Source organism: Anthonomus grandis, chromosome 9, assembly GCF_022605725.1.
Source record: "Anthonomus grandis grandis chromosome 9, icAntGran1.3, whole genome shotgun sequence".
NCBI lineage: Eukaryota > Metazoa > Arthropoda > Insecta > Coleoptera > Curculionidae > Anthonomus > Anthonomus grandis.
In genome coordinates this window covers 16,555,932-16,582,528 of record NC_065554.1, presented here as the reverse complement: position 1 = coordinate 16,582,528, position 26,597 = coordinate 16,555,932, and the positions used below count along the sequence as shown (strand labels likewise).

At 30.7% G+C, this 26,597-nt stretch overlaps 1 protein-coding gene across 2 annotated transcripts in view; it reads right to left on the bottom strand.

The window, feature by feature from the left end:
* LOC126740587 (frizzled-2-like) overlaps nt 1-15,850 on the bottom strand; it is a 29,046-nt gene extending 13,196 nt beyond the window's left edge. The window contains exon 1 of one of the 2 annotated variants that reach the window (XM_050446672.1): nt 15,477-15,850. In XM_050446672.1, the coding sequence (XP_050302629.1) occupies nt 15,477-15,650 (174 nt within the window). In that variant the 5' untranslated portion in view covers nt 15,651-15,850. Of the gene's footprint in view, nt 1-7,319; nt 7,433-15,476 lie in introns of those variants that run through there. The other variant, XM_050446673.1, reaches the window with a different exon arrangement.
* Nucleotides 15,851-26,597: the final 10,747 nt, after the last annotated feature.

The following is a 26,597-nucleotide window of genomic DNA, read 5'->3' as shown; positions in this document are numbered from 1 at the left end:
CCCGCAAAAAATATATAACTGAGAAAAATAAAAAACTATTTTCAAGTCTGAAAAAAATAAAATATGAGATTGACGTGTGTAACTTTGCTAATCAGTGAAGAAACGAACAGGATTCCCTAATTTGAAAAAAATTGAATGTGAAATATGATGATAAAAAATCATACAGAATTTCCTATGCGATAAATTATTACAAATCTAATATTGGTAAAATCTAACCTCAAATAATAAGGATGAAATACATTCAAAAACATATACTATTAACATAAAAGCTAGACATGGTTTTCTGTTAAAGGTAAAAAACGTTTTTATATTAATCAAACGATTTCTTAAAAATATATATTTTTATGACAAATTTATTTAAGAATGACTTTTTTTTTGAAAATCAAATTATTTAATTAAATTATAACCAAAATGAACATCGCATTTTTCTCTTTATTTTAATGAATGAATTTTATAAATGAATCAATGCTGGATGACAAAGGGATGTTGTGCATTTGTAGAACAAAATTTTATAGTTTTTCGGTATATTTCTAACTTTCTTATTATTCGTTGATCGAGTTTTACTATATTAGTTGAAATTTTTGTGATTTCGCCAAAATTTAAGTATAAGAGTCCCGAAAATGATTTGGCATTTTCAGACTACCATACTATGTGTTTCAATAGCTTCTTTTATACTGTATTTAATACCCATTGAAATTTCTTGAAGAAATATATTAATGACCACACTTAAGTTAGATATTTACTGCGGCTTCGCTATAGTAAGATTAATCTTAAATGTAAACATTGCGGAAGCCTTTTACATTCATAATACCCTTTTAAGCAGAAACTGCTAAAATGCCCTACAAATATAGAATTTCCTGGATAGACAGAATAATTTTTAATGGCGGTAAATTGGCTTAAACATCTGCGGCAAATACTTCAGATAGCAAAGAAAATTGCACCGAGTAGAGTTATTAATCTTTCCCGGAGAATGGTATAAGGCATGCATGCATGTTTATGACCAGGCGGTGAAGTAAGACCATTGAACCACGTTGTCAGCTCTTGTGAATTATATTTATATAATCGTATATTTCAGTTTGATTTTTCTGAGATTTCTTGAAGTAATAACCTTAGAAAATCTAACAGAAAGACTTCCAGTAATGTATGAAGACGTTGGCCCAGCGTCACAAGTTTTCTTAGAATATACGTGTGCCAACCAATTTCTATAACAGCTTAAAGAGATGGAAGTTAGATCATATTAACTTAAAGTCAGATATGTTACCGGTGTGTAAGTATGCTTAGTCCTTATTGCTTTATTAGATCTCTAAAGTCAATATAGAACTAAGTGAACTGATAGTGAAACTTTTACTAAACTTTATTAATAACTAATTTTAATTTATATAGAAAATCCGTACATTTTTTAACGTCGTACCGATACTCATCGAGACATTTGACGTCTGCTTGATGTCCTAAGAAAGATATATAAATACTATAGATGATTTTAATGATAAGTCAATGGATTACTTTATGAGATGAAAATACAAAGTGAACGTTCACCCGTCGTTGCGACTGTTCCCATAGATATTACTATAAATATCATAACGCTTAACTGCCGTTAATCGAGCTGACCCTAAAGACTTCACGTTGATTTGACTTCCTAAAAAGCTATATGGTGACTTCACCTAATAAATCTAATCAAATTAGCTTTAATTTGAGATAAAATTAGTCAAATCTGTTAAACGCATACTTATTGCACCGACGTGAATCGAGACAAGCTAAAGAGTTGTAAATCGGCTAAAAATATTAATTACGTTAAAATTAGTGAAATTTTAGTTGATTTATATCAAAGTCAATTAGTACTTTGTACCTGCTGTACACATACGTTAAGATGGTAAACTTGTCTCACAAATATGAACGTCAAAACATTTCCTTACGTTCAACATTTTCATCCATTTATTTATGCCGATTATTGCATAATTTCATTCCGTAAGCTTATGGATTCCGTTTCAAAACCAGGTAAAAAAAGGATCCTTCTTTGCAGGTAATAGATTCTCATATTTATGACGGCCAGGTTGCCAATCGAATTAACGTGTGTCGCTTGATCCCTTTTGATTGTCGGCTTTTGCCATATACTCGTATCGTGTCATATAAATCTATAGCCTAAGCTGTTTAAAGAAGCGGTATCGAACCATCTGCTTCTATACCGCATTACTCTTTATTAATTGTTAACCTTAATTATTGACCTCTTTTGATTGCATTTATATTTTTAAGTTGTGAATCAATGACGATTGTGCATAGTTGTACGGTTTCAACAAAAAAAAAAAAACGTTTAATAAGATTTTGCTATTTTTGTTTAATTAAATTATAAAAAAAGTCTGGTTTTGACAACGGGAAATTATCAAACACTTTCGCAAATAGTTCAAAATTCACATAACTAAATTTTTGAAAACTAATTCCTTTAAAATTCTTTACTACCCCAAGGCAGCGAATATTATCTTCTGAATACGACGTGATTCTCAATTAGTATTTTCAAAAATTTAAATGGCGTAGAACTAAATTAAACTGAGAATAATTATAAAAATGGAAGAATACTATTACATTGAGGAAGAGTAGGGTTATGCTAAAACAAAATAATACAGAAATTGTTTCGGAAAACTAGCCGTTACTAACAATTAAGATGGTCAGTTTAATTTTATTTCATATATAAGGTGTCTCGCGGGGTAAGCGAGAAAGTAAGTGAAATTTTGCACTAAACGTTCTTTAGATAAATTCTAGTCGAAATGTCCTATGACCATGCAAATAGGGCTCCACAAATGCTTCCTTACTAAGCTATGATTTTCTTTTTTTTAATTTAATCGCCTTATTGTATCAAAAAACTACAATGATTTAAATGAAATATTTTATTTTCAAAAAAAAAATTAATATAACTGTGAAAATAACTGTTTGCAATATTTGTTCAAAATGTCCTCCTTCACATTACGAAGCTGTTCAGCCATGATATGTGATTTCTTTGCATAAACTAAACTCTTCATATGTCCGCCCAAGTAATAGTCCAAAGGATTTAAATCCGGTGAGCTGGAGGCCAGAAAACTGTGCCCCGGCATCCAATCTAAGTTCCATGAAAAGTGTTATTTAAATATTCAGTCACATTTCTACCACTGTAAGGCGGAGCACCATCACGCTGTAGCCACATTTGTTGTCTTCTTTAAATCGGAATATTGTCGAACAACAGAGGCTTCTCGTAAAAACTAAAGGTAAATTTCAGATGTCAAACACATAAGGGCCGACTAACTGATCTCCAAAAAACCACACCCAACATTAATCAAAAACCCGTGTTGGAAATTCCGTTCGATTGTGGTATGGATATTTTCAAGCTGCAGAGAATGAAAATTTCCTAAATTATTGATACAGTTTCGGGTGAATGTAACCTCATCGGTGAATAGAATGGTATTAACCAAATTACGACGCCATTTGCAGAACTGCATACGAGGATCCCGATCCGTGAGCTGCAGAGCTTAGACTGGTTGCAGATGAAATGGGTACAAACTAAATTTATGCATTGTTCTCCATACAGTCATTCAGGTTAAACCAGTGCGACGTGATATTCTACGAACACTAGTTGATGGTGACCGTTCAACACTATCCAGTATTACATCTTGGGTAGCTGCTGATGGAAGTATGAGAGAAGCATTTGGAAATGATCTGGTTGAAAATCAGATATTCTTCTATTTAGATACCGGCGGCGGTATTGCACTGCTGCTCCACTACTTTCGTTACAACATCCAGTAATTTATGCAAATTTCTATCAAACTAGTGCAACTACTTCAACAGAATAACAAACGAATAAAGCATCCATGGCAACAAAAAAAAACCAGCAGCTACGGCACTAGATGTTGATAGAACACCTACTTGATGTTGGTAGAACGTTACACTAGAGATAATTATTATTATAGCATTGTAGTTTTCAGCACAATAACATTATTAAATTTACAAGAATTATATCTTAGTAAGGAAGTATTTGGGGACCCATATTAATAGGACATTTTCGACTCGGATTTATCTAAAGAGCACGCAGTGAAATTTTGTCCCTTACCTCGTGGGGCACCCCGTATTTGCTATATGGTTTTGACATTATTATTAAAAAGACAAAACTAATGATTATAAGCAAAGAAAACATAAATAATTGTCAGCTTATAATCAACCAAAAATTTATAAAACGAGTGAGAAGTATATATCTTGGAACTCTAAATGAGATCATTCGCAAGAAATACGAAGCAGAATTGAAAAGGCCAGAATTGCATTCAGCAAGTTGAGACATCTGTTTACAGCCATCACATAACATCGCACCCCAAGATATGACGCCTGCGCTCTTACGTGTTCTCTGTTGTTTTACTGAGTAGAAGCATGGGCATTTACTGAAGCCAAAACGAAGAAATTAGAAGCATTCGAGTAATGGTTATATCGTAGATATTGAAAATACCATGGATAGACCACATAACAAATATCGAGATTCTCATCAAAATAAGCAAGAAATAGAAAGTGCCTAATACTATGAAGGAACAAAAGCTCCAAAATTTGGGACATGTAAGGAAAAAGTAAATCGGATTTCACTTATTGCAGACTATCTTGCAAGGAAAAGTACTAGGAAAACAAAATGTGGCTAAAAGCTGAATCTCATGGTTAAAAAACCTTAGAACCTAGTTTGGTATAACTGAGTTGTTTCCGCCTGTAGAGCAAAGTTAAGATAGAAGAAGAAATTTGCTTCTGACCTTAGGTCTACAGAGTGGCGTCACTCTGTAGACCCATTCGAGAGTATCTCAGAAACTGTTAAAATAATGACTGCATATTATTAGGTTACATAGTTTGATGCTTATTAGAATGGCGTTGAGAAATGTAAACTAACAAAAAATATGAAAAAAGCAATATTAAAAAAGACTAACCTAATTAAAGGAGTAAAGAATAAGAAATAACACTATTTTATGGTCTCTTTCGCATTTCATTGAAAATTGATAATACGATGGTTCACCTTTTGACGACCATCATCAAAAACTTTCATAAGTATTTAATAATTTTGTATTAAAACTTAATACAAAACTCATGTATTTTTAACAGGTTTAGAGCTTTAAAGTGACTGTATTTACAACAAAATTTGCAAATAATTTTTTTTTGAAAGAAATAAATTTTCATATGATTTAAAAATTATAAGTTTTTAATTTTTTCGGATTTTTATAAACCTTTTGCTTGTATCAAGTTTTTTTTCTCAATAACTTCAAAACTCTTGTAGTTACAAGGAAACTTGTACTGACCTTTTGAACAAACTTATCAGCTTTCATGTCAAATTAAAATCATTAAATCGTTTTATGAGCTTTCAAAAAATCATTTTTATGTAAAACTCGTAATGATATCTAACAATTATTTAGGCTGCTTTCCATTCCAGATAAAATGTTTTTAGTGTATGAAAGTGCATAGCTAAAACGATAAATACAAAGTGGCCATTAAAAAAATATAATTTATTTTACTTTATGGCTTATATTTTTGAACGAAATTTTAATAAGCATCATAAGAAACATTGAATCTTGTATGGTTTCGGAAATCTCAATGATCATACCCTATTTGTAATTACTATAACCTTTTCGGGAAAATAGAAGTTACTTATACTCGTAAATCATTAACCTGAATGCCATTACAATCGCTTATATAAACGCCGTTTCTTAAAACTGCTGTCCGCACATCACATCACCTTCAACGGATCATCCAATGAAAAGAAGAAATTTCTTCATACATAAAAGGTACCCGAAGCACTCCGTCCCTGGAGAGGGATACCATTATTAGAACGGGCGGCCAGCGGGTCTCGGTCGGGTCCCAAAGCCGAGGCGGCACCTGTACGGGGCTAATTACAAGGCGGCTTCGCTTACAAAGGCGCCTCTCTTCTCCTTGATTATGTCCAGTTTTACCTACCTACTCGAGGGGGCCATCGGCCATCATCAGTAGCGGCACCGAACGCTTAAATTACATCGAGGCTGTTGTAATAGGTGTGAACTAATTGCTTTATGATTGTTTTGAACTCTTGCAACTGTCTTAGGTATACATAACAAAACGAGTACTAGAATTGCTATAACGTATGCATAGAGTGAAATAAACTAAAATACGAACTGGAATTATTTCACATCTGATTAAAGCAAAATGTTGTTTTTAGGAATTCTCGTTCTAATGCTATCTATATAATATGATAAATACATTTTGTGATTTCTTTGTTTTGTTTTGTTTGTGTAAGCATTGCTTAGGAACCGCTTTAATCATGGATATAGAAATGTGACTCTTGACTGGCTAATATGTGACAATAACTTAGGCTCTGAGGTATAGTCGTACCATCTAAGAAACTCATTAATATTCAGTACTAATAAAATTAGGCTTGCTTTGTTAAAATTGGCGGGGACGGACTAGTATCGTCGTTAGTATTTATTAATAGAATTAATAAAATAAATGTGGTGCTACTATATTTTATTTTAAAAAATCCAAAAATTTATATGTACCTATCTGTACAGATCCGTTTATTTGTATAAAATTAAAGTTCCTAATATAGCATAATATGCAAAATTACTAACAGATTTTAACACATAAATACAACAATATATCTGCTAAATATATAATAACATAATAATACAAAATAAATATATATACAGTATTGTAATTTACATAACTACATTTACCATAATTTATTCAGTTTCACTTTTACTGTCATCATTTAATTATTATTATTATTTATTTAATATTGATAATAAGGAGGAAATGTCAATACCGTATGACCCATTTCTGCCGCCAAACTGTCACAATAATATTGGTTTTTTATTGAAAATGGTTTTACTATTTCAGCAATTACTTTTTCGTATAATTTTCTTCAAAATAAATATCATCATATAATTCTGGATGGCAGCTTTAGTGTCATTGGTACATAGACTTTTATTAAGAGTTCGCCTGTGATAACTCGCGTTATCCATTACTATGACACTATTTGGAGGTAAATTAGGTAATAATTAATTTTTAAACCAATTTTCAAATAAATCGGATGTAGTATCATCGTCATAATCAATTGATTTGATGTTTTTGGTTGACAATACTAAAGGATTTGGTATAAATCCGTTCTTTGTTCCAGCATGAATTCGCAGATCCACTTTGAGTACTAATATCTTCTCACGGACGAAACATTTTTAATTTGCAACAAGTAACTTCTTAGCTGCACGAATACAAATATCTAACTAAATTCTAAAACAAACCCTCGGCATATAAACCGTTAGTATTTTTTGTACCTACTTATACCGAACTTAACAAACAATACTTACCGAAAATAAACAAAATTTAGTATAATCCGAAACAAAAATAATTACAGGTTTAATTATTAATTAGTAATGAGGTATAATGTCCTGAACTTATACTGCTACTTAATATTCTAGGAAAATTACTCTAAAAATTAAATACTGATAAAGGAAACACAATTACAGATAACCAAAGATAATAATCTCTTATAGTCGTTATAATTTAAAGATAAAATAAAAACTATAGGTATAATTTAATTGCCTAAAAATATTCAAATAGTATTATTGTAGTCCGTGCCTGGACTTCCAGACGGAGTGGCCGAATTTCACACTTTTTACAATAGGTCGTTTTTGCGATAAGGAATTAGCATTTCTAATTACTTTCTTAGATCTGTGGTACGACTATATACAGGGATACTTTACAATTTTTAAAGTCTAATGATGAAAAAACTTAGTAATTCCTAAAATCTTAAATGAAAATAGAAGTCAAACGGCACATTTTACTTTAACAAAAATCACTTTTTTTTTACGATAGAGAATTTCTACAATAAACGATTATTCGGAAAATGTTCATCTTCACTTACGGCAACTTTGGTTTATGCATAATGGTGCCCCAGCCCACTTTATATTGGCTCGTAAGCATTTAAATAGAACCTACCAAAATCATTGGATAGAACATCTAGATCACCTGACCTAAACAGCCTAGGTTTTTATTGGTGTGGACACCTAAAACATTGGCTTATCATATACCAATTGTGATATTAGAAAAACTGAGAAATATAATTATTGGCGGTTGTGAAAATATATGTAACAAGCATGGAATTTTTTTAAAATTTCGTAATTCTATGAGAAAAAAAACAGAAATCTGCATAGAGGCGATTGGTGGTCATTTTCAAATTTTTTTTTTAAATAGGTAATAGTATTGTATTTAATTGTTATTGTTTTTTATTCACTTTGTTTGTTACACTATTTTTGTTGTTATTGTATCATTATTTGTTTTGCTTATCTGCTTTTTTTGTTAATGCAAAGAGGCTTTTATGTTCATAATTGATCGATAATTACCAAATTATACTTTTTTCTCAAGTCAATGGCGTAGTATTTTTTTTTTTGTAAAATGGTATTAAAAATTCATCATAGCTAAGCCGCTGGTTGCTTAAAAAAAGTAATGCACATTTAGTAAGTGTATTTTTATACCTCAATATCATGTTCCAAAATTCAGTATAAGATCTCTAACTATCTGAAAAACTTATTAAAAACTGAAAATAAAATAAAACTTTAACAGATTGTATCTAAAAAACCAAGCATTTCAGGACCCACGTTTATATGAACTTTTCAGTTTAACATCGATCCAGGAATATTCCATACAAACTATGACCTACCACTAAGTAATACCCTGTATAAATACCAAACTGTGAAGATGTTAAGCATTTAGTCAACATCAATCTGCAACTTTAAAAATGTATCTCCTGCAGACTGACCTGGAAGTAATTAGGAACCCTAGATTAAGAGCTGGCACTGAGCACTTAAAATTTGCCAGAGCGATATGGTTCTCTAATCATAATGTTTAAGTCAGAGAAATTCTAATAGCTTAGTTTTATTGCAGAAGTTCTAAAGGAGACACGATTAAAATTTTTTCTCAAATCGCAAAATATGGAGCTACTGAATTCTCATCAAAATCAGTCTAAAATTGTAGATTTTAAAATTTTTCAAAAATTTTTGAAAATATGAGAAATTGATGTGTGTAGATAGTTAAATTATTGTAAATGCTTTTCTTACACAATAACTACTTTATAAAGCATTTATGACGTATCTCAGTTATAATTTTCAAAATACTAATTTACTATGTTAGGCAAATTTTTAATTACATAGTTCTTATCAATTCTCTGAGAAGAAAATAAGGAATACATGATTTTAGATAATATAACTTGAAAGAAAAAGCTATTAAAATCAACAGGAGAGAAATCATTTTCTAATATTTTCCTCAGTACATATTTGATTGCAAGCTATGAAATCCTAACTTATACCACATATTATATAAATCAAAAAACCGTTTCTAAAAGGTGTATTTTCTCATCTTATAAAGTATAAAGTAATTTAACTAAAACTACCTAAAAATATTATCAATGCATGAGTTATCAGGTGTTGGAAAAAAGGTGAACTGAAAAATTCATGAAGAATATAAGTTCTATTATCATTTAACAAGAAATTTATTTCCTAAGATCAGTTTTTATCAATTTTTCAAACATAGATTGGCTAACGGCAATAGATTGGTTAATCAGATTGTACAGCAAATGCTTTTTACGGTGAATTTCTAATGATATATCTATATATCTCAGTCCTAGGTAAAAATGCATTTACAGTTTTAAGACTGTCACTCCACTATGAATGTGAGTACATCTACAAAAATATAGAATGTGAATGTGAAGACGTATAATTAAACATATTAAATTATAATATTAAATAGGAATATAAAGACTCAAACAAATAAGAAACTCATGTAAATAATCCAAAGCAATTTTTCTTTGACTATTAGAAAACCTTTTATTTTCATTTATACTAAAATATTAGGAGGCTTTGAGTTCATGAAATCTGTACATTTTCAAAATTAAAAACTCTAACTCTAACAAATTGTAAAAATTGGGATCATATAGTAGTAAACTACAAAACATTTTGATTTTTTTAGAATAATAAGCAGATGCCTAATTTGTTAGTTAATTATTCTAACTGTGCATTCGCTTTTCTTATCGATATGGATACATAGAGCCAAACCTAATGCAGCGTCTTTGGTCTTTATACAAAATTACAAACATTTCTTCAATTAAATAGTGATCTATCAAAAGATCAGTTAAAAACTCAATGTTAACAAAAATCAGTCCTATTAAGACCCTTCTCCCTCTCAGTAGTTTCAAGTAACCCCCAATGCACAAAGCAAAAAACATACCAAACCCAAGAATTCGACATACAAGAAATATAATACCGCCAATATGTCCCATATCATGAACGACAACAATACGAAAAAGAAGAAAAAGGCCGAGAATCAAAAGACCCTAAATCCGGTACGCTCGGTGGCCCGACCCTGACCGCCCTCTCGCCCCTCACGTTGATTCGACCCGGTACAGTGCGTTCCGTTCTTAGAAAATATCACTGTCAGGGTGATGCGATGGTACCAAGACGGCGGTTCGTCATGCCCACAGAGAGAGCCGGTCATTACGGCTTTAGTTCTGCCCGAACGAGCTTCTTCTGCTGCGTTACTAAGCATGCGTACCTTTTGTTTCCGACCAGATCTTTGTTCGGAATGAGTTGTAGTTTTCTTTGGAACTATGTCATCGCCCTTTGATGCCGCTATTGTGTTATACAGGCTGTCAACAAATTATTAGATATTATCTTGCTTGTTTTTAAAGGGCATTGCAAACTTGCATGTTTTCAACTTCTCTTAACTTCTTGGAAATAGCTTTTCGAAAAACTTTAAAAATGCCTAAGCATTAAAGTTAGTAGTTTAAGATTACGTTAAGTAGGTCATTGAAGTAGATCTGTGAGTATGAAGTCCGTATATTTCACTCAAAGATACACCGTTCATCTTTTGACTTCAATAAAACCCTAATTATCTATTGTCATGAAAAAACCCAAAATTATCATATTTGTGGTCAGAGCAGGATTAGAATTTTAATGCATTGCAAAATATTAGTTAGGTACGGTTAATGACAAAAAATGTAAATCTGTGTATATATTTATACCTGAGTTTAATCCGAGTCGTCAAGTAGTATATCGTTGGAAGTACTAACAGCTTTTAAAATTAATAAACAGTATGTGTGTGTGATAAACTCGCAATATAAAATGGGCATACAGTGTTACGTCTATCTCCATATTATTATGTGTATAATCCAATTGAAATTATATGGCATCAAGTAAAATTGAATAATCCAAGAAATAATACGTCTCCAACATTAAATGCATCTGTAGTGGAATTAATAAAAAGCGTAGTAAATAATATTACAACCAATAGATGGAAAAACTCCATACAACATATTTTAAAGGTAGAAAATTCTTACGCGTCTACAAACACCAATGTTCATCCCTTAATAATAAGTTTAAACAATAATAGTGACAGTGAAATAGAATTAAATGTTGAGTAAGGTAGAATAAGTTATTAAACAGTGTTTGAATTTATAAGAAAGAGTTGCTTTTTGTATTCTATATTATGCTTCTATTTTATTATTAATTTTATTTACTATATATATAAATACCATATACTTTTATAAATAAATATAATTTAACTATCTCGTTTCACTAGTTTCGCCTTACCTTGAAGAAAAAAATAAGTAATATTTTTAAAATAACAATAATAATATATAAATTTGTGTATTTTTTATACTTATTAACCTCTTCTAATAAAATACTATTTTTTATTTAATTAGTAAGTTTCATTTGAAAATAATTCTATTTTCAAGCCGACCCTGTGCCTTTTATCACCTTTTAACAACTTTGGACTTTTCACAATGGGGTTTAATGGTCTAATTAATTTATGATAGTAGGAGTCAATGGTATATCTTTGAGTGTTCTATATGAGAATCGCCTATCATTGAGAAGTATACATCGATGCAATCCAGAACTTAACCAGTCTCGCTGTTTGAAATATTTTTTCTTCTTAGGTGTCTTAGAAAAAGTGGCTGCCTCTTACGATTTTCCACCCAGACCTCATTTCCTTCCAGGTGTAAGTTGCGTATTCTAGAACCCTGTCGACTGTCTTTCTTCCCTTCCTATACTTCTTCAATATAATCTATCGTTTCTTAGACATAAATGATAAGTATCCGAGAGATTCGTTGCTTCTAAAGCCAAGGGCTGGTTCTGAAGTCAAGCTTGTTTATTTATTATTGGTATTTATGGTTTTTATTTTAAAGGAATTTTTTCCTTTGGGTCTTAAAATATTGATTCTAGTGAAATATGTTGCGACCACAAGTTTATTCTTTAATATCTTGCTTTGATTTCAGATTCTTCCAATAATCTAAGATGAAAAACTAATTTTAATACTACATTTTCTTTAATATAAATATTAGATATCCTTAAAACAAGTAAAAGGGGAACTCTCTTTTATCCATAATTATATAGGTGTAAAACTGTACAAATTATTTGGTCTATTTTTTACTACTAAAAATAAAATGTTACGTCAAACAAATAGCACCAAACTGAAATAATTCCACACAATGATCGTTAATATTCGCAATAATTAAGAAAATTAAGTGCTTAACGATCTAAATGAGTTTGTCCCAGAAATAAAAAGTCGATATCCAATAAAAACTAGCGCCAACACAGTTATTGCCTGGCTGCGTGTAATAAATAATAACAATTGTATAAAAGTTTACAGTTCCAAATGAGGTGTTTTATGATATATTCATATGTAAGAGCCTACGGATCACATAAAATGGATCACGATAACACGGATGTAGGTACCATAAAGATAACATTATGTAGGTATCATGGCAGATAATTTGTTTTACATGAAAATATCTTTTTTTATGTTTAGTACTATGGAACAACTTTTTAAAAGCGATACAAAATTAGATCATTTTAGTAAAATTTATCACGAGCAAAACAAACAAACTAAAGAAAGTTACAATTGACATACTGTGGATCTTAGTATGTATCGTATCTTAGTTACTATAGCTTATCTCCGCGCTGTTACATTCTATAAATCATGAAAGATTTACATCTATTAATAGTTTCAATTTGAGGAACAGCCAAGATCATTCGTACCACTCAAAAACCGCGCATATATAATAATCCAAACATAAATAATTATTTCTCCAACTTAAAAGCGGGAACACAAACGGTCTCAAATTGTTTTTGGGTAATAAACATTCTCAGAGATCAAAGCGACTGTACTCCGCTTTAATGTATATCAAAAGTTGGGCTTTGATTTTTCATTTGTTTACGCGTCTTTGCCATCTGCGATAAAAATTTTATGTTAAGGCTGGAAAAATAAGCGATAAATCTTGCCTAGCTTGCAGTTGCTACCGAAAACATATATCGTGTAATAAAAAAGGCAGAAATATCGTATGTCAGGCCTGGTAAATAGTTATTTTTTTGGCAATATTGCTGATTATGCCGTTATAAAATTGTCTCGATAGGGAAAATAATATTTTTGCTTGTAGTGTATTTTAAATTCATTAAGGTCAATTCTATACATAGGACATATACGATGCTAAGTTAAACAAAATTAAGCTTAAATAAATTAAAGATGATTAATTTCTTTATCAATTAACAAAAGTTTTTAGGAAGGAATCCATATCATAAAGATAATACACATAATATGTGCTATATAGATAATTTTTTTACATGGAAATGCTTTTTCATTATAATGAGTAGTTGGAAAGTATTTGGCGGAAGCTATCACTTAATAAATCTAGCCATTATTAGGAATAAGTATACCATCATTACAAATCATTAGAAGAATACGACGAAAAAAAAGCAGAATATGATTAAAAAATATGTTGCGCGCCAAAATAAGGCATTTTGCCTATTTTATAATCTATATTTCAAATAAAAAATTGCTACATCGACATATAGAGAAGCGTCTATAACTAAACGAAAATTAATCTTTTTAAGAGAAAGACCTAATGTATATACAAAAAAGATAAAAATTAAACAAAAAATAAATATAAAAAGCAAATTAAGTCTTTCAAAAGGAAAACCAAATATATTTATCCATATGCTTATAGTGAGAGGTTGAGCTCAAGTAAGTTGGTAACAAAAATTAGATACATATACAGGATGTTTTCTTAATATTGCGACAAAATTTAGAGGCGTGTTCCTTAGACAAGATCAAGCAAAAAAGTTCCTATGAACATATGTCCTAAACATCCTAGATTCTACACTACAGTAATTTGATCCATGTAAACATGTATTTGAGGTATGTATTCAAATTTTTTACTAGAAAAACTTCAACAAAAATGTTGAAAATAGAGTTATAAAAGTAATACTTCATTAAGATAACCAGATTTAGGCGTTATGGCTATCCACAATATAGGTTTTATTTTTTTATGCAAAAATCGTGCATCGGGCGAAAAATTATCAAGAGACTACTATATATTCTCTAAAAAAATTATGAATTCAAAAATATTTTTTATTACACGAAAAACCAGTGGCGTATATAAAAATTTAAATTGTATATAGGAAAAATCCTATGGATAGAAAAATATCTACAGGGGGAGTATCAAATTTACCGAAAAAAACGGTTTTTTCTTTCAACTTCACCACCCTGTAGTGTAAAATCTAAGACATATATTAATAGGATTTTTTTTGCTCGATTTCGTCCAAGAAACACACCCCTGAATTTTGTCGCAATATTAAGAAATACCCTCTAAAATAACAAGACAAATGATAAATGCGAACACTAAACCAAAAGAAGTTCGTTCATTAAGCTTATTCAATTTCAATCTCATTTTTCTCCAAATAATGTTTGTAATGCATTAAATAATGTTCCTTAAAATTCTATGCTTCTAATAGCAATAAGATTTAATTTAGGTATGATGAACAAAAAAAAAGTATACTATACTGTACTACCAGCGTAACGGAAACAAGCATCTATATAATAATATAATTACAAAAAAATGCATGATGGAGCATATAAAATTAAATATGCTGACAACATGCCGGTAAGTACTTAGGTAGGAGCTTTTCCGCTAAAGGTTGCAGATTTGCTTCAAGTGTCTTTTAACTTCTAAAGTGTTTTATAAATTGATACCTTTAAATCATATCCCTGCAAGACGTAAATAGAGAAAATATTAATAAATTTGTTGGTTATAATAAAGACCTGAATAATCTCACCATAACGACTCAAGAGTTATGTGTTTAGATTTTTCTAACTAACTCTTAATGAAAATTATCAATCACTAAACATATTTTATAGTGATTGGTGCGTGATCGACCATAGTGTCATTTTGGCGCCCAACGCTTGGACATGACGAACCTTTTATAGTTTTCTTTTTACCTAAGATGAAAATAATAATAATATACAATAAGTAACTTAATTAGGAAAAAATATTCTATAAAAAGTTACTGATGTATAATTAATTAGCTCTTTATAACATGTATAAAGAGTATAAGATGATTAATAATATATAGGACTCGAAGAACCAAGTATACGTATATGTATTTAATTTATTAGAAAAAATATGTTATTCTTACCCCTAAATCAGCACTGGCCTGACTATCATGTCCCAAATAATTGGGCATCAACGTAGAATTATATCCTAAATTTTTACACAGATTCAACGAAATCGTCTCGCAGCTCTCAGCCATCGAGCGCAACAAGCAGACAGCGGACACGATTAAAACAAAATATTGAATGAAGTTTTTCATTTTGTTTTTTTTTCGAAAATAAAAATCTAAGAAATGAAGCGAATACTAAAAAAGTCCATTTTTAAACATTTCACGCGGTAAACAAAGTTTTGCGACTAGCGTATAATACCGACGAAACGGACGGAGTTCTCGATGCGAGACAAGCAGTAAACCGACTAACGTAACGGAGGGAAGAGAAAATAAATGAATGCCGCCGCTCGGCCCGATACAAAACAACCGCTTACAAAAGATAAACTTTTTAGTGTGCCGTGATAATTTTATGGTTCTACCGAGAGGAAACAGGGTCGGGCATAGAAATGTGATCAGCATTGGACATTTGACATTATAAATAGTTGCAATCACTATCAAAGAGTTTAGAGCAACATGGAAAATTCGGACTAAGAAAATCATGAAAGTAAAACAAATTTTAAAATAAAATAACAAATTTTGTTTAGTTATAGACTGCTCCTTACTAGACGAATTTTAATAATAGCCTCTTTCAGGGGAAAAGAAGAAAAATATATGAAAAAAGGAGTTATTGTTGGACGCCAGAATGCCCATCAAACCCTTTGTCAATATTAATCTTTGTTTGAAAATTAACTTCTTCACTTCCATTAGTTAATTTTCAAACAAACTACGTCCATTCGGAGAGTAGACGGATTTTATAAAATAACTTAATGCATGTACAGGGTGTCAACAATTGGACACTTCTGTAGGTGGCATCTCGGTTACTATAGGAGATGCAGCCTTCCAGTCTTCGCATTATTAACTACTTTTTTATGAAACGAAATATGCCATTGTCAAGAATTTAACACTAAAGCTACGTAGTGATTTTGAAAATGTTCGATTTTGGGACTCCCCTTGTATCTCTGTTAATATTTAACATATTAAAAAGTAAAAAAATTATTTTGATGGAGTTTTTTTAATATGATATAATACTATATTATTTTTAAAAATGACTAAATAAGAGGCAAATTTAGATGGAATAATTAGACAATATTTAATAGGACCTATTGAGATAGAACCTAGACTAAATGATCAAAAGTATTTACAATTTCTTGAACAATTGCCCATTCTGCTGGAAGATCTTTTATTACAAACAAGTATAAATATGTGTAGTGTAGAGTCGATTAGGACCCTTATAGTCGCCCGCTAGATCACCAGATTCAAATACTATGGATTTCTTCTTCTGGGGTGATTTAAAACTATGCCTTTACGATACGACAGTGGAAACTAAAAGTGATCTTCGACAAAGAATTTTCCACCATAGCCAGTGTTGTGAAAACCACAACACTATCAAAGTCACAATTAAATATTTGCATCAAATACGCTATTTACTAATAAGTACGAATCGTGCTTAACGATTACGTAAGCAGCTCCAGATGCGAAGGAAGTCTTTATTTAGTAGCTCTTCATCTCTCACACTGTCGATGCGCACGATCTCTGTATAAGAAATATTTCCCGGAATTAAAAAAATAGTTAAAATATTGGCTTTTTTACTAGCAGTTTTTCTCTGTACTCCAAGTGTTGTTAAAAGTGGAAGTAATTTTACTATTAGAAGTTTGCTGTAGTTTGCCCTTAAATGTAAGTATTAGGTAACCCATGGTTGTGGTCCTTCGAAGTCAATAGTAGAATCAGTTACGCGGTTCTACGTGGTGTAATATTAAGTGTTGCACTCCCCTTAGGTGTTGGGGATTCAGAAAAACCCTACCCCTCTAGCCAGGAAATGAAAAATAACATCCAAATGCTTTGGAGAGTATAGCAAGGATTAGTTCGTCGAGCTCGAATGTGTAACAAATAAAGTGGTGCTAACTTTGAGCAATTTTTGTAGCTAGTATTTTCTCTTATTAGTTTTGTTGCCATCCTCATTTGTTATTGTTAGAAAATATAGTTTTACTACTTAGATATTATCCAAAGTAAGTTGCCTATTATGTTATACATATGTCATCATCATTATCCTCATAATACAAATAGTGAATTAGAACTTTTAAAAACAAATATCTTGAAAACTATTAACTTTACGATACTTCTAACAAGTGGACCTTTTTTGTTGTAGAAATACGAGAAAATAAAATTTTTCGGGCAGTTGTTGTACACAGGGTAGTACAACTAGTACAAAAAAGTTATGATAAGTTATTTACCGAAATAGTGCTGTAAAAATGGCGCCCTCTAGAAGTTTGGTCATGACAAGCAACAGAGCCTTGTTTTCATATTAGAAAAACTGGAAAACCTTCCTATACTGAGTTTTATGCCAAAATCCGAAATGGAATAAAACTCAGTATATATTTGATTGGGTTCCAAAATTACTATAAAACCTCACAAGGAAAAAGTAATGATTCAAAAATAAAACAATTATAGCTGTCTTAAAAAAAAACAAGAATTTCAAAATTAAAAAATACGTTGGGCACCAAAATTATGCATTTGTCGTAATTTTGCAACTTATATTTAAAATAGAATTTGCAATTAGAAGTGCTGTTTCATTGATAAATTGGTCAATTTGCTAAAGTACTGAATTCAGCACTAAATTCTTTAGTATTATCTCCTGTACGTAACCGCCTTTAATTGTGATATCTGCGTTTTTATTCCTGTAATATCTGCTATTTTAATGAAAGCATGCTATAATTCAAAACGTTGCCTAGAAGCAAATAATTTTCATTTTAATTTAGACATTAGAAGTAGGATTAAGTTTTCTATAGTAATAATGTTATCAAAATTTTTTAAACTTAATGAAAATAAATTACATAATAATATTAAATGTTATTAAACTCACTATTTTTTTTAATTTGTCTTCTTATATTAGACAGTCAAGTAAAAACATAAATTAAAATGAATCTGATTTAAGCAAGAACCCATTTACAAGTTTTTTAAAACATATGTAACTCAATATACTTGTAACTTCTCGATACTCATAAAAGTATAAGGTTCCAATACCTAAAATTTGAATGTCAACCACAGACACAAACTATCTTTTGACTTAAAAATAACAATATTTTAATGGTACTTTACTTAAAAATCATTCATGATTCAAAATTTAATGGCAATATTATCAATCAATTATCAAAATCCTTTGAAAGTTAATCTACATACCCAGCTAAATTATAATATAATAAAATGATTTTATATTATCCGGACCCACGATTTTATCATCGCGATACAACTATATATCGCTTAAGGTTCATGAGGAATGTTTCATCGAGATCAAAGTCGCTTGCCGCTACAGCGGTACGACTTAGTAAGGAAATAAGTTAAAACGGATCGGACAGTGGTTTGAATATACGAATTAAAAAAATCAAATAATAATTTGTTTGTAAAATATTTGTATTATTATAGGATGATACCAGCGAAGTTAATCTGCCCGAAAAATCAAATTACTGGTACCATTCTTTTAATTAGTAATAAAATGTGATGTAAATAAATGACGGAACATATAGTTATTAATAATATTTTCGAAAATTATGGAGTATTAAATTTTGCTATAACTTAGCTGTGCATTGGTAAATATTCAGATGTTAATAAATATACCTGTTTTGAGAATTAAGGTGAAATTTGTTCATAAATTAATAATCTCTAGCTACAAAACTTAATTAAAATATAAATATAATAATATATAATAATAAAATCTCTAAAACAGTTAAATTTATTATTTGAAATAATATATATAAAAAATCTGTAGAAAATTGGGGATATGAATTCACAAATTAAATAATACATCACTACTCAGTATACAGGAAATCTTGTCAGGGATTGTTTAAAAAAAGAATGCTTTAATAATGAAAATAATTTCCCGTTCTTCTAACAGAGATGTGACTGATTCATCTAAAATATTTTCAAGGTCTCAAGGTACTCCCGTTATGTCAGAAAATCTTTTTTCACTCACTTATTTTAAATAATAATACTTTATATATTATTTAAATTTTGGATCCTATCTAAAATTCTGTAGATTTTCATAAATAATAAAATTTTCCTAGTTCTAACGATTTCTAAGGTAATTGCATTTTTTGTCAAGATTGGGCTTTTGCAATTAAATCTTATCTTTTGACATTAAAATTCAAATATAGTACTTAAAATTAGCAAATGAATACATTTAGATAAAAAGTTAAAGAAAGAATGATTAAGTACCTAAGTATTTCAAAAGTACACTTTAACAATACTAGTATACTCTACATACAGGGTGGTCCGGTTTCGATGGCGGAAAATTAAATGGCCGACGGAGAACGAAAAAATAATAAGTTTGCTATTATAAATAATATTCGAAAAATGATTCGTTAAAAAATGACAGGGTGTCAAAATTCTAATTAAAAAAATAATTTTTTTTATTTTTCTTAAACCACTTTAGATATTTTAATGAAATTTGGCACGTTTAGACAGTTAATCAAGACGCATCTTTTTGTGCAAAAATTATTAATTTTATTTACCAGTGGCGTGTGTGCGGGCCGATCTTTATACAATTTTAATAAATTATAATTAAAAAAATGATGCGCCGCTGTTTTTTTTTAATTTCTTTTTTTTATGAAATCCTTGTTTAATTTAAAATAAAAAACATCTCTTTACTTTTTGTCGTACGATACACCGTTTGCGAGTAAAAATGCTGATTTATAAAAACACATAAGAAGATAACACATTTAATTCGTTTAAAAACAATAACAAAATAAAAACAATTAATAATTAAAGAAGTTGTTCGAAATGCAGCCCACCGACCTCAATACATTTTCTACACCGAGTTATTAAGGAATTTATTGCAGCCAGTACCACAAAATTTTGATTTTGCATGTCATTACATGCTTCCTGAATTCTTAAGATTAATTCCTCTCTGTTAAATACGGGATTAGCGTAAACTTTATCCTTAATGTTTCCCCAAACGTAAAAATCTAGTGGATTAAGATCCGGTGACCTGGGTGGCCAGGGTATTGGTCCAATACCATTTTGATCATTAATATCATTCCTCCCTAGCCGGCCAATCCACCTTCGAGGGTAATTATTATGAAGCCAGTTTCTTACACCTATTCCAAAATGTAGGGGGGCTCCATCCAGTTGTATCCAACTTTCATGTCTCAAATTAATGGGTAAATCCTCAATGTAGTCCGGCAGACTATTATTTAAAAACTCCAGAAATAGTTGTGAGTTTAGCCTTGGAGGTAGGAAATGCGGACCACAAACATTATCACGAATAACGCCCAACCAAACATTAACGGAAAATTCATTTTGAAACGATCTTGGCCGAATTGCATGAGGATTCTGTTGTGCCCAAACATGAATGTTATGAAAATTTATCACTCCGCGTCTTGTAAAACAAGACTCATCCGTCCAAAGTATCTTGTGTAAAAAGTCGGGATTTTCCTCTGTTGAGTTTAAAAGCCACTGACAAAATCTTACTCTCTTTTCAGCATCACCAGGGAATTTGTAGTTGTTGAGCTGCCTTGCGAGAGCTCAGCCTTGGATTATTATCAAAAGTGCGCAGTACACGATTTTCATTATTATTTCTCTGGTTTCGGTATTGTTCATTATTACCACGTAGACCAAAGTTCCTAAAATTTTGATGTGTTCTAATGAACACGCGAGCATCTGGAATTCTTCTATTTGGATACCGCATTTCCATCACAAAATCCATAACAAAAATGAATATCAGCGTATTCATTACTTGAAAAACGCATTTTTCACAATACTTTTAACAACACTGTTAACAATAGCAAAATTAATAAGTTAACCAACGCAATAATTTGACTTAAATAATTAACTGTCATAATAAAATACAAACAAACCGTCTTTTGTTTTATGCATGCATTGCCTTCTTGCCGGCATTATTATATTCATTATTTATTTGAATTTCGGAATCCAGATTCTTGTGTCTTTTTTAGAACCCAACAGAATAATTTAGTCTTTAATTAAATTTAGTATTTTCATATTTTTTGTTTAATTAAAAAAAAAATCAGCATTTATAAAAATTAATTTTTTTACTCGCAAACAGTGTGTCGTACGACAAAAAGTAAAGAGATGTTTTTTTATTTTAAATTAAACAAGGATATCATAAAAAAAAGAAATTAAAAAAAAACAGTGGCGCATCATTTTTTTAATTAAAATTGTATGAAGGTCGGCCCGCACACACGCCACTGGTGAATAAAATTAATAATTTTTGCACAAAAAGATGCGTCTTGATTACCTGTCTAAACGTGCCAAATTTCATTAAAATATCTAAAGTGGTTTAAGAAAAATAAAAAAAATTGATTTTTTTTAATTAGAATTTTGACACCCTGTAATTTTTTAACGAATCATTTTTCGAATATTATTTATAATAGCAAACTTATTATTTTTTCGTTGTCCGTCGGCCATTTAATTTTCCGCCATCGAAACCGGACCACCCTGTATATAAAGGCAATAAGTTCCATCTTATGTTCTTTTAAGGCGCAAGAAATTTGAGAGCAAATTTCATTTAAACCTTGTCCCATTATACAGTGGGTATCACAGTAACATACATACATTTTTTCTTATTTTTTTTACATAAATTTGAAGATGTAGCTAGATGTTAATGTAAGAACTCGCAGATTAATAAAAAACTCCTTGTAATCTTCCCTATATCCTAGTCTTCTGACGATTCTCATGTAACTTAAAATGATCTTCTCTGTAACTTAAAAATCCTATCAGCATAGCTTGAGTGAATGTCAAAATAGCATATGACAGTCTGCTATGAATAAAACCAAAATAGGCAGATCTTAATACCTTCCTTGAGACATAATCTGATAGACCTCTAAGCTCAAAAATGTTGCTTGTTAAGCTTAGGCAAAAATGGCAAAAATGTTGGAATGAAGTAAAGACTATGCGTTACAAACCAAAGCTTGGCTCTCTTCTGCAGTCTCTCCCAGTGCTCTCTGTAGTGCTTCTCTGCAACGGAAGCCACAGCAGAAAGGGTAAATCTTCTTACACTGGGCTTATCGTGTGGTAAATCATTTACAAAAATGAATAATATTAAGGGTCCAAGCACAAATTCCTGTGCTCTATTCGCCAGATAGGAGGTTAGTACTTTGATGCTGTGATCATGAAAATAATATATTTTTAAATTCAACCAGTAGCGTCAGTACTGCACGAAGCTGAATATTTTTAGACAAAAGAATTATACGCCATTGATTTTTCCAAAAATAAATTACTTATAAATCATTTAATTTGAGGAAATTTGGTATCTTTAATATTTTACGTACGAGGCACCGTTTCCGACTAAAAAATTGAAACACATTCTCATGCATGAAGAAATCGCTAAAATCTAATATAGCAATAAAAAGCTTACCAGGGTTTTGTAGCATTTTTTTTAGATTAGACAAATTCAATACACCCACACATATACAAATACTATTTTTAGGGTACAATAACTTAATTAAAAAACGCAAATGACATTTTTGGTTTCCAATTTGTCCTTTCAATACATTATTAAGCATGATTATAAACAAACTAAGTTCCTTATTGTGTAAAGCAAAGTTTGCCATGGAGAAAAAAACTGTTGTCAGCTATAAATATTATTAATTATGTAAAGGCTGTTAGTAATTTGTCTCAGAGATAAGTAGGCACGTAGTGATTAAACTTAATTTTCATTAGTTTCATTTAACAAATTTTTTATTTAGGAGTCAAGAACAAGCCGATATTCATTTCTGTTATGGAGTGATAAATGGAAAATCAGCGGAAGCAGCTAGGGAGTACAAAAAAAGATTTCTGGGAAGACTCATGTTTGTCAACTTTCACCAACGATTTACGACTAGTTAATAGTGATTTTTTTTTTACAATTTTAAATGGCAGAGAATGCAAATATGTAGGAAAATATTCATAAAAATTGGAATCAAGATTAGCGGCTTGGTTTCAACTTGACGGTTGTCCAGCCCCCTTTCATAGAAATGTTAGGAACTTGTTGAAGATTTTCCAGAAAGATGGATCGGACGTAATGAGCCAGTCAATTGGCCTCCACGGAGCTCCAATATTCCCCTTCAGACTTCTTCATATGGGAGTTTTCTAAAATAAATTGCATATACGACTCCTGTAAACTCAAGGGAGCAACTAATAAGTTGTTTGTCGCAAGTAAATGTTTCTTTTACAAAGATAGTCTCATAATAATGTACCTTACTAAATATTAGCGATTTCTTCATACATGAGAAAGTGTTTTATTTTTTTACTCAAAAACAGTGACTCATGCGTAAAACTTAAACCGAATTTGATTCGTTGAATTGAAGTTAAATGAGTGTTTCAAAAACAATTTTTATTTTTAGAAAAACCAGTGACATATTATTTTTTTGTCTAAAAATATTTAGTTTAATGCAGATGGAAATAATTTAAGCAGTAAAAATTCTCATAGTTTTCAAAACACCCTGTATCTCAGAGAGGCATATATATTTATATGACAAATTACGGCTTATTATTGAAGTAAAATATGTGCTTAAAATTTATTGGTTAAGATCTGGACGACCCTGTACAGAATGTCTCAGCGCCTTACTTGAAAAATTTGTACTTGAATTCATTTCAGAAATGTAGTTGATTTTGAATTCTACTGGTCAATCAAAGACTTTACTGTATTTATTTAGTGGCCAACTTAATAAAACACGCTGTATATTATATATGACAAACAATATGATACGTATATTACAATAAACCGTGTAGGCTATTTATTATACTTCCTCTCTTTTGGTACTGAGCCAATTAAAATAATAAAAAAAAACACGTTCAAAAATATGCGGGACCATCAAGCTTGTAACGAAGAATCGCATACATTAAAGCATTCTGAATCAAAAAAAGACACTTAGCATAAATTGCTTCGCGTTAATACCGCACACCAAAGAAGCCGCGCTTCCGCTTGACATAAAAAACAATTATAATATTACATTAATTAATATTGGTTCGTTATCGTTATTTAAGGTCATCGACATGGGCGAAGCGTCTTTTTGCTCAATTAGGTTGTTTATTTTGTCAAGAATATATCATTAAAAAGAAATACATTTGGTAAATGAAGAAAATTCTTAAACAAGTGACATTTATAAATATTATTTACTTAAATATACCGGATGGCCCAGGATAACGGGAACACTATAACATCATTGCTTTTCTTGCAATTTTAAAAAAGCTGAATGACACCATATTCAGGGAAAACATTAGAGAATATTTGAAGTGGCCGCTGCAATTTAACATTTGTTGTATATACAGTGCATTCACGATAAAGGGAATAAATTGAGGGAATTTAAAATGAGGTATTTTATTTTCTTTTATTTTTCACATCATGGCATGGTCACTTGCGCGTTTTTTTAAATAAAAATTTTCTGCAGGGTGCCCCAAGTAGAAACTATGGCGTCAACATTCATTTTTTTTTAAATAGAACATCCTTTATATTATGACGATTTACAATTCTATGATATATTCTAAATACTTTTTGTATAGCCGTATGCCTAAAGTCAATGGTAAGACGTAACAGACTAACGAAACATTTGAAGTTAAAAGAAAAAAATGTATTCTAGATTTATTATAACTAATGTTTAATTTGTTTTCGGTTTAATGCAATGCGTTCTTTGTAATGAAAATTTTGGTTATAGGGTATCTTAAGTAGAAACTATGATGCCAGCATTAATTTTTTATGTGATTTCTTAGAAAGTAAGTAGACCTTATTATTTTTTATGGTTTCAACAAGACCGGGCACCTCCTCACTTTGTCATGACCGTTCCACAATTCCTAGGCTAAGAAATGAGGAGGGAATATCTATGGCGAGTTGGTTTGAAGTTAAAACTGGGGTGCCTTAGGGTAGTATCCTGGACCTATACTCTTTTTAATTTTTATCAATGATTTGCCATTATTTGTAAATGAATCATACATAACCATATTTGCATATTAGACTTCAGCCATTATTCATGCTTCAGCATACTCTTCACACTATGAAGTGTTGGCAAGCAAGGCAAACCAATATGTGCAGGAGACGTCTGAATGGTGCCAAAGAAATGGATATCTCAGCTGCCTCAAAATAAGCTTTGTGGTCTTTACTCCACTTAAAGGACATCATGAGCCATTAAACTTCTTAATAGGGATAAGGAATTACAGTGTACTGATTCAGGAGGAATCAGTTAATTTTCTTGATGTGATTATAGACCAACACCTCGCCTGGAATGCCCATATTCACAAATTAAGTAAGAATCTTGCAAGCAAGAATTATGAAATTTTGCAACTCAGGGATTATGTAGATCAGAACCTTCAGGTTACCCTGAAGATCTACTACTACTCAATAATTTGTTCTGCCTTAACTTATAGGCTCCATACATGAGGAATTTTTGGCCACACCGGGAAAATACTTATTCAGCAAAAACAAACGAATCATTAAAATAATGTTTCGCCTTCCATTCAGAATGTCTTGTCGCCAAACTTTTAAAGATGAAAGGACCTTACAATTGTTGGATTATATGTTCTCCAGTTTGCTTCCTGCGACATATAGCGAGATCAACATATGTACGACACGTAACTACAACAATCTTCACATTTAGTGCTAGAATAACGCATGTATAGGAGGACCCAGAAATAACATCTTTAAAGATCTTCAACCACTTGCCTAATGATATACAAACGATTGAGTCACATACATGTTTCTCAAGAAAGGTAAATATTTGATGATAGAAAACCCACATTGTACATTGGAAAAATACTTTGTACCAAAACTGCAATCAATTTTAGCCAATGTACAATCAAGGTCCTACCTTTGTTCTGCTCTTTTACATTTTTATGTACACTTGTTTATGCTAACTTTATGGAAATATTTTAATTGTTTTGATGTATCAATATATTGTGATTGTTTTATTAGGATAAATATTTTGTGTATGTTATGTTAGTTATATAACTTGTATTAGTTTTATTACCGACAATCCAGAACATAATTTTCATTATGTCAATATGGAAATAAATCACTTCAATTTGAATCTTTGAATAAAACAAATTAAAATTTGGTTTGTGTGGTATGTAGGTATG